The following is a 14624-nucleotide window of genomic DNA, read 5'->3' on the forward strand; positions in this document are numbered from 1 at the left end:
TTCATCAGTAGGTTTTTTTTTATCTTATGATTTCAAGTTCCTGTAATAAAACAGTAAGCTGTTGTTATTGTTTATTGGCGCAACTAAATATAATGTATAAACTAAAATGCTTCCACAAATATTTATTTTTATGCAAAATAAAAGTTATTTTTTACATAATTAACCAAGTAAAGGTACATATATTTATATTATTACCATTATTTTATTCTTCTTCAGAAGTATATTCAGGGGATTCTTACCCATATTGGACAACGTAGAGAGCATTGAGACTTTCTTTTCATGTCGTAAGCAAAGGAGGTATAAGGAGCACTGGTAGATAACAAGCCAGCTGCGCCAACATGCGATATCACCTTAGGGCCTTCAACTTCTTACTTAACAATTACTTCTCTAACACGCCCTTCTTATGTTCCCACTACTTTGAACTATGCGGAAAAATCAACTCTAAAAACATTTTTGTTTTCCTTTATCACAATACATAATTACCAAGGATGAAAGGAATTAGTATAAGAAGTCCGGTTAATGAGGAAGATGGGAAGAAGTCCGGCTTTCCCTGAGGTGTTAGGCATGGGAAAATGCTAATTTTCACTGGCAATCAACTCTCTACTGTGGGACATCCGATAAGACCCCTTTCCAACAACACTAAGGGAACGTGATGTTCGCAGTCTCTTCTAACAACAGAACTCAATGTAGCAAGTTTTTGAAAGTCAAAAAGCTAAGAAATAATATAACTATATTATTATCTACTATACCTCCAGAGAATTAAAAGACAAACAATCATATGAGATATAAATATTTTTATTTTTTTTTTTAATAATTTATTTATTGTTATTTACTACTGTATAAACATATATACAACAAGTAAATTTGCTGTAGGTGACATAGTGACATGATACAAACATTTGGAGAATCTACCCACTGATAGAACTCCAATAACATTTCTAGAGGAGAAGATCTCGAGACCATCTTCTTTTCAAACGCCTAGGAGGATTATTAGGTAATGAAGAAGAAGCCAGGTTAGAAACAAGTGGATTTGGGTGGTTGAGAACTTTGTTATGGAAGGAACGGTATCTGGTTCTGGCCAAATCGGCAACATATGGAACATTGAGGTCCTGATGGATGACTTGATTTGTGACAAAGGAAGGAGCATTAAGGATTTTACGAAGGATTTTGGACTGTAAGGATTGGATTCTGGAGGAATTTGATGGTTTAGTGGACCCCCAAAGCTCAACTCCGTATGTCCAGATAGGCCTTGTAATAGTCATGTAGATCAGTCTTTTGTAATGGATTGGCAATTTAGACCGTTTGTCTACTAAATGTTGCAATAGTCGGAATCTAGGAGCAGTTTCTTATCTTTTTAGTCTTGTATGAGGATTCCATGTCAGTCGTTTGTCGAGATGTAGAGATATAAATATAAAACCCGAAAACGTGCATTTTATGTACCAACTTTTTAGGCACAAAAATACTTGTTTATATGCAACTCCAAACCGAATATTTAAAGCATGTATGAAAAGCAGATCACATCTTCGTACTCGTAAGTAATAATAAATCTACGAGTAACTTCACAACGAACTCAAATTTATTAAAACATTATTTTATTTTATTTTAATATTTTTATAACTGCACCATATAAATATAATTTAGACTTTTAGAATAGTATGTCGGCGAATTAGATGGGTGTGTAGCGTAGTAGAGCTCAGTCACGAATAGATTCTTAAAAAACTGATCCGACGGATAAATATCCAAGAGGTAGCAAGTGGATTACGTCAAGACTGATATAGATTTTGGTTTGCTCGGACGTCACAGAACAGATGTACGTAGACAGAAATCGGTGTTAGCAGAATCGAACCTTCCAGTTTGGCAAGCCTTTTTGTAATAAGAGTTATTTTTAATACGAGCAGGTTATGAAATCTATGCATAATATTTTTACACAATGTCGAGTTTTAATCTAGGCTCGCCAGAATACCCATCTAGACTGATCTACATGACTATAATAAGGGCTATCAATATATACAGAGTAGAGCTTCGTTGCTCCTCTAAACCATCGAATTCCTCTCGTATCCTTCTATCCTTGCAGTCCAAAATTCTTCGTTGAATCCTTAGTGCTCCTCACTTTGTCACAAATCAAGTCATCCTCAGGATTTCAACGTTTCATATGGCCCGAACCAGATATTAATCCTTCTATGATAAGCTTCCCAATCACCCAAATCCACTTGTTTCTAACCTGGCGTCTCCTTCATTACCTGATAATCCTCATAGTATATTGCAATTCTTCTCCTTATATTTAAAATATTCTTATATATCTCATTTATAGGTAATTAAAAGGTAAAGGAAAATGTCAACGTAAAAGTTCTCTTAGGGCTCAATTTGATTCTCGTTAAATTTATAGTAAAGTAGTTTGTAATGTAATTGTAATCTTCCCTGCTGATCCACCTAATGCATCAGAAAAAGTAAAATTAGAGAACTTCGTAAAACTTCACATAATCAATCTTGTACGGTACCTCCGTACCGGTACCAGCAGTTTAGAAAGAACCATTACAGCTGGAATGTAGTTTGTGCCCGGTGTTCCAAGCCACACCCAGTGGCTGACTACCCAAGATCCTACCCAAGCTTCAGTCAAGTGCACGCATTACGCGGAACCGCCTGTGACTTCATCTAATAACTGCACGATCCAGAAGCTCCGAGAGCGCCATAAGGCAGGCTTGAGGAAAACGGCTGATACTGAGCCAGCGCACACCTGGCCAACACAGCAGGGTAACAGCTTACCAATGTCGGACCGGAGCTTGTCACCCATCCCGTCAGACCTGAAGGACCGAGCCACACAGACCTTTTTATATATTGAGAATAATTGTCTAACTCAAAACATAACTAGTGTGAAACACACAGACCTTTTCTGACATTGGTCGTAATGTCACTCCGCCATAAGTGGAGCACCTGTCTGTATACAACTACTGACAAAAACGATAAACATACTTATAAACCTATTTGCCCAAGTTCTCTCAAAATGAGTAGCTTGACGTTTCTACATTTTTATATACACGATTCCGACATTTACGGAATTCCGTTATTCGGAAATAAAATATTACATGTGAATAAACTGCATTTCTACAACAATCGGCTAACTGAATTATAATAATAATTGTCTAACTCAAAACATAACTAGTGTGAAAACTCTAAAATTATTGAAAAACGTTAACAAAAATGGCCGTCATTTAGAAATATAATGCAATAAAAATTATTTTTGAGTCACTTAAACATAAATTCTTGTGCTTTAATAATGAAAAAGTTTGTTGATTTATACACAGCAACATATTTCTACTGACTTGTAACTTCAATTTACTTTCTCTTGCCTCCTATATATGGATGTGAATGTGAAAAATTTTGAATTCGTTTTCGACAGAAATATACCTCCCGAGGTCCTACTAAATTATTTAGTCTCGAAAAATGATCTTTTTTTTCTGAGAACAGGCGGGTATTGTCCTGGAAAAACAAAAAAATTCATTTCTACACAAATGAACAAAAAAAAAATTTATTAAGGCTCAATTTGAGACTCATCAAACGCACTACAAAGTAGTTTATACTGATATTTCACCTAATTATCATACTATTTAAGTCATCGGCAATAACTCAAAATACACGGCGGCCATTTTTAAAAAATGTCATATTAAGCCTACGGAACCACATGGAATGGTAAATATTTTACTGTCGTGTTTCACAAAAACTTTTACATTAGAATCCATCTACTAAAGTTAGATAACAATTACTTCTAGTAAAAGCTAAAGCTATTTTTGGTATACAATCACTGAAGCTACTTGCTACAATATCGAACATTCGCTATTTACTTTTTAAGCTTAAGATATTTATCATAATAAATATTCTTTACATGATTCTTCCTGTCATATTTATACGAGTATTTATAGCATTTGATTATAATAAATGGAATTCTTTACAAGTCGCAAAAGACTCTAATCAATCTATCAACCTCTTAACTAAAGATAAATTCTCCTATTCTTGACACTTATGATAGTGATAAACAGAAACGATCATGGAAATTTATGATATAAATTTATGTCCTCAGAAACTGGTAAAGTGATGCATGCGGTTGCGTTAAAGGTCATTACACATTATTTATTATGTGAAGAATGGAACCTATAACTGTTCCCAAGACTTACAAAACTTTATATAAAATCTTCATAACAGTTATATCTAAGAATTAAAAGTTATATCAGACTAAAATTCGTGGCCAAAAAAAAAAATGAAATTATTTATGAATTACAATTGATATAATTTAATGCATTTTATTATGTTATTGCAATTTGATTTAATCTTAATGAGGAAGTTTTTCGATCTGTAAAATTATAATATTCCTTAAAACATTTTAATCGAATTTGATCGGATTCAAATTATATCAGGTTAGAAAGAATACTTATTTACCTATTACGAAACTTATATAGTTAATCTCGTTAATATTTTGCTCGAAGCGAATTATGGAAAGGAGAATTTCCTCTTCTACAATTCATCTTAGAGAGGAACTTACCCAGCCCAAATAAACTACTTAATTTAAGCATAAGGATGACTATCACTTAACCAATGGAAGTGATTCATTTCAAACATTAGCACCTTAAAATTCCTAATAAACTATTCAATTTACAAGAAATCCCTTAGTTAAATGAAATCTATTTGATTGGTCAGTTTCCAAAAAAGTTAATAGATCCATACGCATTTTAACTAACAGTTTACGTTCACATAGTACGCCAGTAGGAAGGAAGGTAAAGCAAAACATAATTTTATATGTTCCTATATTTTTATTAAAAATGCAATTTAGGTCTGGTTGCACCATCACAGTTTAAACTACGATTAGAGGAATCTCGGGTCAAGTCTGTAACTATGCATTGCACTGGAAAAGTTAACCTTCGAATCTAGTAGTAAACTGGCCAATGATAAAATGAATGGTTAAACAGAGATTTAACAAGGAACTTTTGTGTAGTTTCAGGTGGGTTTGTTATCTAGAGAAGGCGTAATATATTTTTGCGTTTCTTTCCAAATTCAATAATATGGATTTCATTGAGATAGACGGTTTGACAGACGAAGAAGTCTTTAAAGAATTAGTTACTCTGGCAATAATGAATAAAAAAGTATTCCGGCCTCGACTGAATTATTTTTTACAGTGGTCGGATAAAGAATTTTTCAGTAATTTCGACTGTCAAAAGGTGCTATTTAGTAAAATTTAAATTTAGATATAAACTTCAATTTTGTTTATTTGAAATAATTAACCATTTCACATTTTTATTTTTAGTAAAAAAAGGAATAACTATCAATTGTGAAATGATTTGAAAGTTAACTTAAGGAGAAGAAAGGATTTTTTTTTAGTTTTAAAACACATTTCTAAAAATAAAAGTTGTAATATCGAAGTATTATATACCGTTGAAAAGCCAATTATTATAAAATATTATATTTAACCTATAAAGTCGCCGAAGATAAAGAAGAATGGCGAAAACTATAAAAATAACAATTCTTTACTAAAACGAGGTTATCCATATGGCAGTTAATCCATTTAGCCAATCTATTGATTTCATGTCGACGTAGTTATTGTATTATTATTTAATTTAACTAAACCTGTAGCCTTTCAGTGGAAAGGATGAATAAATTCATAAGATTATAGGTATTTTCAATATTTATTCAATTACAATGTAGCATTGAATAAATGGTTAACAGGATAATGTAAATTTTTGTGAGCTGTTATATTTTTGTATTCATATCATACTTTTACAAAACAAAAATGTTATTGTTCCTGTGAATAATATAAAAATTAACAATAATATAAAAATACGAAAAATATTATTAATTCCGTGAATAATATAAAAATATATATTCTGAAACAGGTGGTTAGTGAAAGTTTTGTGATGTATCCCGCACTAGATTTCCTACCCTTACCACATAGGTGAGGAATGTATTATACACAATTCAGCACGTATTGTAATTCGCATACAATATATATTCGCATAAGTTAAATTTATCCACCCAAAATATTTTGTCGACAAAGAACGTGTACTTTTGGCTGATTCCAAGTAAAAACGAACGACAGTGAAAGGAATCCCGAAAACAATAAGCTTTTGTCATGTGGGCCAAATGAATAATTCATTATTTGCCTTTAGTGGATGTGGTCTACAGCTGTGCCACCTATCGGTTTTCTGATGAGACAAAAGCTTCATTAGTAACTGACAAACTGTTAAATGTCAGGGTGAACAATAGTTTCATGCACATTTTTAAAAGTCCGCACCCACTCCCTGAATACGTAACGCGTTAGATATACCAATCACGAAATTACTTCCAGTTGATTGATGTTTATGACGATTTTTCAGCAAAAGAGCATGAAAATAGTGATGAAAAACCATCGCTAAAGAAGTTCGAAAACAATAATGATCCGGTGTTCTGTGAATAGCTTGTTTTCAATGTTACTACAAAGGATAGAATGTGTGACGGTGTACGAAGTTGATGCTTTGAAGACTTCGAGTAAATAGGAATAGTGTTTACTCAACCGTACTAATTATCCTAACTTCAGGGAGTACAGTTCTCTGGCGTGGAAACCCCTGTTGTCATATCTACTGCTCTCAATTCAGTACGCGACGAACGTTCAATATATATTTTCTTCTCCACAATACTTAGACACTGCCAGAATAAACAGCAGTCTGTTTAGTTCCGGAAAATTTAAACTGATAAATGTTTAATATGAGATGGAAACAGTAAGCTTGACTTCGCAGATGTGTGAAGGCACGCGTTGGTGTAAGTTCACCAACCAACACTTGCTCATCTGTGCTGAATGTGCTGGGAGGCCTGGACCTGTTTTGCTTTTAGTGGAAAGTTCCTCTTCATAATTGATCTATTTTCTGATTTTTTTGAACTGATTCAAGGCGTATGGAGTCAGAAATAACGAAAGTAATACGTTTTGAACGATGGGAAAGTAATCATGTATAGTATAGTTTATCCAGTTGAGCTCGAAATGAGAGGTCTGGAACAAGGTACCAAAATGTATAATGTATTTTGCAGAAACCTCTCTTAAAACAAGTACAGTTTTTGGTATCTTCTCTTCTTCTTCAACTTGCTCTTATGCCATCCAGGAGCCTCTATTAAACGATGCCAATCGTCTCGGTCCCTACATAACAGCTTCAATTGGTTGAGGGATTTGTCACGTTTATCTCCGATTCTCTGAAAATATTCCTGGTATATTACTTTAGGACGTTCACACCCCTCTCCTGCTCTCTTATCTGTGCGTCGTACCTCCAATATCTTTATAGGATCCATGTCCTCCTTCATGCAGCAGACATGTCCAAACCACTTTAGCTGCCTCCATTTCAGTGTTTCGGGACTTCCAGCTGCCATATTACAATCTCATCACTAATGTGATCCCTTCAAGCTTTAATTGCGGTCGCAGGAACCACATTTCTGCCGTTGTCATGTGACTAATATGCCTGTCTAACATGACTAATATGCCTGATCCAGCTTTCTCTACCATCGGTGAGTATCATTTTTTGATTTGGGATTTAAAAAGAGCCCCTTAAAAAAAATTGTTTTCGCTTTTCCAAGATCAATTTTTTTTATATGTACTTTTTGGTAATATTGAATTTTACAATATGTGCACACTTTTGAGAAAATTTAAATTAAAATGTTTCCTATTTGGGTTTTTTTTTTCAGACTATTAATGTGAACTTTACAGCTTTGTGTCATTATCTCCGTAAAAGTTCACATTTGTTCCATGTCTTTACTAATAGATCAATCATGCCAAATTTTACGAAAACATGAAATGGTAAGGTAAAGTAAGTGTGAATAGACTTGGAATGACCCAAAACAGTTTTTGTTTGTTTGTTAAGGGACTATTTATGCAACGTAATAAATAAGAATGAAAAAAATATTAAATAAAAATATATTTGCTGTTGAGATTAATAATAAAAAGAGAGTTTACTGAATGTGGGAAAAAATCACCGGCTTCTTTTTTATGAATACCATTATTATTATAAGTGTGCCACAATATAGTGCTTATCGTCGAGGGTAAAAACTCCAATTCAATTTCTACTTCCTTAAGAAGATGTTCTTGCTGAGGATGGTAGTTCCGAAGCTAGGTCTTATCATTTGAATTGCCCTATGATGTTCTTACGTAATTCTTCTGCATTACCCTATGATGTTTCCTTGTTTTTCATAAAGTATATAAGTACGTTTCATAAATAAATCAATTGGTTTTATTACTTTATTTTTACTTCGTTTCATACCTGACACGAGGATCTATGATCTAGTTAATTTTGGAAATTTCTTGGAAAGCTATAATGACGGCCATAGGAGGCGGCGCAGTGGACATCCTTTCTCAATAAACTCATTGATGAAAAAATGTATGGCACCAGACCGAAAGGACATCCGAAGCTTGGATAATGTTGCTCGGTGTTGCAGAAAAGCTTTGCTTCATCAATTAAGCCGACGAATGCTTCTTGAGTCCAGCAATAGGTTGTCACTCTGAATGAGTGAGGAAAATCCTCTGTCTTCCAGGAGCCTTTTTCGTTATAACGGATGAGTTTGATAAGGAAAAAGCATATGAAGGCACTTTCTCTCGTGTTTTTGTCTCATTCTCCCAGCCATATTTGTACGAATATATTAGATTAAAACAAATTAGTAATTAAGAAATAAATACAAGATGATCGAAGGAGTATGACATCCTTAGTTTTATAACAACATATTCAGACTAATACAACTTTATTACTTCGTTAATGATATCAGAGCCTGCATTCTTTTAATCTCCTTATGAACGTTCTGTATCATTTCAGCTTTCGCCTAAAACAATAAAGACAAATTACAATAAAACTAATTTTAAATTGATTTAACAGTATCGTTTTCATTGTCATTCAGAAAGTAAGTGGTTGGTTATTATATTCAAGTATTTAGTTTTAAATAATAACAGGTTACTTCTGGCTTGTTGAGTGCAGGGTACAGAATTAGCCAGTCAGTAATACGATTGATTGGTCCTTCATGAAACGAGTTTCTTTACAAACATTCTCTTATTTTCTTTAAGTTTTGGAAATCAGTGAGCTTCCATTAAGACCATAGTAGGTCTGTGTATGTCCTTTCTCCGAAAAATATATTTGTTTATACCGCGAAATTGAAAAAACTGATCCGGTATCTGATCTGACATGATGAGGTTACTGCATTAATTAATTTCTCTTCAATTTACAGTTAATTTCCAACTCATTCTGCACAAGAGAATCTGTTAGCAGCAAATACTTCTTTATTTTACTGCTACCCTCATCTTAACCGACTAATGCTAAGGAGCGACCAAACCCGAGATAGGAGCATTGCGTATTTAGATAGTGCAAGAGCCTAAGAGGAGAAAAAAGGCAGTTATCCCACCCCAATTTTTGATTACTTTAATGAAAACTATGTATAATTACTAGTTAAAATTGATGAGTCTGCCAATTATAGGTAGGGGGAATAAAAAATCGCGGCTGCTTAAAAGCGATAAAAAAATTTAATTTTTCATTCGGAGCTCTATATCTTACACAACACAAGAAAACCTAAGAGAGCGTCATTTAAAGATGAGCAAATTTACTAAAATATGAGCCCTAAAAGAGTTATTTATGTTAAATAGTTCTCGAGATATAGCATTTTAAAAAACAACATTTCATAAAAATGTATGGGACGTACTGAAAGATCAGTAGTTAGTGAATTTATTTTGAAAAATCTATATCTCAAAAACCATTTAACGTACAGATGTCTATTAGCACTAAAATTCAAACTAGTTTAATGAGCTATAAAGTAGTTTATTATGTTTATCTTCGTAGGAGTAATAGTTTTCATGAAATTTGCTAATATAAATCGATTTATAGTTGTTCGGACAAATTTGCCAAATTTATATTAATATGTGAATATCATAAAAACTACTACCCCTATGCAGATAAGTGTCATAAACTACTTTACAGTAAGTTAAATTTTCTTTATTTTGAGTGTTGGCAGACATATGTGCGTCTTATAGATCTAGAGATATATTTTTTCAAAAATCCAACATTTTATAAGAACAACTAGAAATTAACATTTTGTGAGTTTATTTTGTCAAATATCATAAAAACTATTAGTCCTACAAAGATAAAAACTATTAACTATTTTATAGTAAATTTAACTAGCTTTAGTTTGAGCGCTAGCAGACTTCTGTACGTCAAATGGTTTCTGAAATGAAGTTTTTCATAAATCAAATTTATTGTCCGAACAACTATAAATCAATTTATTTGAGCAAATATCAGGAAAACTACTACTCCTACGAAAGTAAAGGTAATAATTTTCTTTATAGTCCATTGTACTAGCTTTAATTTGAGTGCTATTAGACATTTGTATGTTACATAGCTCCTGAGATATAGATTTCTCAAAATAAAATAACTAACTACTAATCTTGCAGTAGATTTTTAAGAAAGTTTGCTTTTAAAAAAACTATATCTCGAGAACTATTGGACGTAAATAGCTCTTTTAGGGCTAATATTTCAGCAAATTTACTCTTCTTTAAATAATGTGCTCTTAGGTTTTTTAGTGTTGTTGGTAGTTTTTAAGATACAGAGCTCCGAATGAAAAATTAGTATTTTTTAAGTTTTGAAACAGCCGCCATTTTTTATTCCCCCTACCTATACTTGGCAGACTCATCAATTTTGACTAGTAATTATACCTAGTTTTCATTAAAGTAATCAAAAATTGGGGTGAGATAACTGCCTTTTTTTCCTTCCCGACTCTTGTACTAAGTGACGTCAGAGCCTTGCTGAACGTGAGAAACTCGCAAACAGCAGCAAAATACCGAATCATTTGGTGAAGACTCTATGAAGAGACCAAGATTCAAACATGACAGTGGATTCACGGAAGGAGAAGACTATTAGAGGATGTGGTTTAACAGTTACCGCCGAGTTGGAAACTTGCTCAAGTTGATGTATCTTATATTTGGTTTACTAAATCGAGTTTTTACCGCTTTTCTTCTATCAGGATTATTGACGAAATTTAATCAATAAATAATACAAATTCCAGTTCTTTGTCAGATTTTTACTACCTGAATTTTTAGTTATCTATTTATCTACTGATCACTTAGTTAGAATTATATATTTGTTTTTATTTAAAACTTAGAATTTACCAAATTATTCTTCTTCCCACTGTTATTGATACGAAGCGTGGCCTCTTACACTAAGGTAAGAAAAGCGTCTTAAGGTTTTTGAAAATAAAGCATTATGTAAAATATTCGGATCAAAAAAGGATGAGTTAACGGGAGAATTAGAAGGCTACACAATGCTGAAATGAGGGAACTGCATCCTACAAATATAATTCAGGTTAAAGCATTTTGGCGAATAAGATGGGCGTGTAAGGTGGTGGGACATAGTAATGAACGGTTCCCTGAAATCTTAATTAACACTGAACCTAAGGGTAAACGTCCGAGGGCGAAACCTGGATGGGAGGATTGCGTTAAGACTGATTTAGTAATCTAGGATTGGAGGGGCGTCACTAGAAAGATGTATATAGAGAACGATTAGTGGTGTCGGCATCGAACCTTTATTATTATTACTTTCACATTATATATACCATATAATTCTTTGTTGATTTTGTTTAGTGGCGCCAAACTTCATTGGTCATCAACGCCATTTATATTTTATTTAATTTTGCTTATATTTGTTTAATTTTATTTATTTTTTAATTTGATTATTTTTTTTTCTTCCGTTCAATGTTATATTTTTGTCAGTAAATGTTGTGATTTAAAAAACTGAAACACCAATTCTATTGTTTTATCATCGTCTCCGAGGGTTTTTCCTAAGCTATTGAGGTGTGGTGTGAAATATGGGCATTTTTGGAAAATATGGCTTATTGTCAGATTGTTGCAATACTGGAAGTTCTGAGGTGTTTCTTTTTGAAATAAGATAGGAGTGGGTGAGCCTGAGAGGTTGATTTTGTTTTAAACATATATAAATTAAAAATAATTTATGAAATGTTGTATTTATTGCTAAATTGCTTATATGAACATATTTTTTTGAAAAAGTATATTTTTTGTTTCATACATTTTTAAGAATTATCCCAAACTAATTAGGAAGGCAGAGCGACGTGTTTTTAATTCTTTATGTAACTCCAAACATTGAAAAGAGCAAAGCAATTAAGATATCTTAAAATTTTAAACATTTTTCATGTATGTATTTTTGCACATTACTTAATTAATTGAATAATAATGAGGCAAGTAACTATAATTAATTAATAATTAACCAACACTACAACATTTCGTTAAACCTTACCGCGACAGCAAACCTCCTGGTTTGTAGTTCTTCATCTGTTACTGTTGTCATTTCCCTCAATTCTTTAATTTGAGCCCAAAGTCTATCCCTTTTCTGTGCAAATGGGTCTTTCTCTTCATTTTTGGTCTCATTAGACGGTAATGACTCCGTAAAAGGGCTATAAATTGTTTTTAACATTATATAAAATATATATAACATATTGGAAATTCAGCTATTCAAAACTTGATAAAATATTTATTAGAATGAAACAAAAATAAGTTCTTAATTGTTCGTGGATGCTTCGACCTCAGCTTTTAAGCAGACTACAATGATTATCGCGGCTATACCTTGATTTTTTTTAGATACCACTTTTATAATTTTTGTTTATACCATTAGATTGTAGAATGTAATTAATTAAATAAGTTTTGTTTCAAATATAACACTAAATGAAATAATTATTGTGGTAAAATCAAGAAATTTGTCAAGCTAAAATATTTCTTGGAAAGTTCCTGGAAGTCGTTTAGAACTCGAGAAAATATCAACTAAATATATTCTTTGGGAATATGAAATCTTTTTTTTTTTTTGCAGTCTACAACACTAAGGTCACTTTAGCTTTCTATATCAAATCCCAAAGAACTAACTCGTATGTGAAAGCCAGAAATTTATTTGGGCTTTTGAAGTAACTTAAGTAATACATAATAAGACACAAGCTGTTCAAAAAAAAAAATAGAAGTTACACAGAGTTATCTACTTCTGAAAATAATAATATGAGGAGATGGTCCGGGGTGCGGTCAGCAAAGATACATAAATAAACAAAATTTGGATAAACAATTATTTGTGCCTACGATTAACCCAGAATTTCAGGCCTTCATCAGAGTGATTTGGGCGGGAATGCCGTCTAATGTTGCGACTTTAGACGAAACTTTGGCCAGAATAAATAAGTTCGGTTTATTTGTGTATCTCTGCTGGCCGCATTCCTCTTCCCCCTCCCCCCCCCCAACCTTCTTCTCCTCATATCAATCTACGGCCAGCTATTAACAGCTCAACAATAATAATACTATGCCATAACTAGAAAACTTCAGTTATGCAATGGGGTGACACTATGCAAAAATTCCACACTGGATTGACAAGAATTACACCCTCCGTCTGACTTCTACCTCTGAAGGATAGCTGAATCCGCATACTTTTCATGTCCCCCTTTTAGATTAAACATACTTCCCTGTGACCTACCAATCTTGTTGATCTGAGTATCCTTTGGTATAGTATTAGCAGACGCTACTTCAATGCATAACCCCCTCATGAAAGATATTTCTCTGTAACTGAACTTTTTTCGATAGTATTGGGTTGTAAAATAAGTTCGTAGTGTTTTTCAATATTTCAATTTAATCCTCTCTGTGTTAATAAAATCACGTTTACTTGGTCAATAATGTTTACATATTCTAAAAAAAGATTAGTTGATATATTTTATGCTCCAGTTCCAACCGATATCTTTAAGAGGTATTCATTCATTTTCAAATTCATTTTCGTCATTTAATGATTTTATATTTCCGAAAAAGAAAATCCCCCACACAGACGGTTAACAAAATTTGCAGTGTGTATGGCAATGATGCCTTAGGAGAAAGCACCGTCCGTAAGTGGTTTTCTTGGTTCAAAACCGGAAATTTTTACTTGGAAGACGCAAAGCGCTCGGGTCGTCCTTCAACTGTCGATGATGACCAAATTCAAGCATTGGTCACAGACAACCCTCATTCTACGACACGGGATATCGCAGAAACGCTTAACATATCTCATGCATTTAGGGGCAGCGGGATATGTTTCTCGAAGAGACATCTATTGGTTCCCCACAATTTGACGGAAAAGAATTTATTGGACCGCATGTCCATTAGCGATTCCCTCCTGAAACGCAATGTTCATGATCCATTTTTAAAGAGGTCGATAACTGGGGATGAAAAGTGGGTCCTGTACAATAATATTGTGAGGAAAAAGTCCTAGGGAAAGTGACTCGCCGTTAACTACACCATAAGGAGGATTACATCCATAAAAGGTTTTGCTATGCATTTGGTGGAATTGGCAAGATTTCCTTTATTTTGAATTCCTCCCGTCCAACCAGACCATTAATTCTGCCGTATACTGTGGAACAATTAAAGGTAGAGGTTGATCAAAAGCGTCCAGCATTGGCTAATCGCAAAGACATAGTCACGATAACGCCCGTCCTCACGTGTCTTTGCAGACCTGGCAGAAATCATTAAAGTTTGGCTGGGATGTGATCCCCCACTCATCCCGTTTTTTTTATCTTGCCCCAACAGATTTTCACTTATTTGATTTTCCCTTCAAAACTCTCTTAACAGGAAACACTTTAATTCG

At 33.3% G+C, this 14624-nt stretch overlaps 1 protein-coding gene across 1 annotated transcript in view; it reads right to left on the bottom strand.

Moving 5' to 3' along the window:
* Positions 1-8681: 8681 nt before the first annotated feature.
* The window catches only part of LOC106678005 (uncharacterized), a 10916-nt gene continuing 4973 nt past the window's right edge, over positions 8682-14624 (bottom strand). Inside the window, exons 4-5 of the mRNA XM_014416271.2 lie at positions 12282-12438; positions 8682-8814 (exon numbers count right to left, since the gene is read on the bottom strand). Of these exons, the coding sequence (XP_014271757.1) occupies positions 8740-8814; positions 12282-12438 (232 nt within the window). The 3' untranslated portion in view covers positions 8682-8739. The remainder of the gene's footprint in view (positions 8815-12281; positions 12439-14624) is intronic.

Source organism: Halyomorpha halys, unplaced genomic scaffold (genome assembly GCF_000696795.3).
Source record: "Halyomorpha halys isolate HHAL.00 unplaced genomic scaffold, Hhal_1.1 Scaffold118.1, whole genome shotgun sequence".
In the NCBI taxonomy this organism is placed as follows: Eukaryota; Metazoa; Arthropoda; class Insecta; order Hemiptera; family Pentatomidae; genus Halyomorpha; species Halyomorpha halys.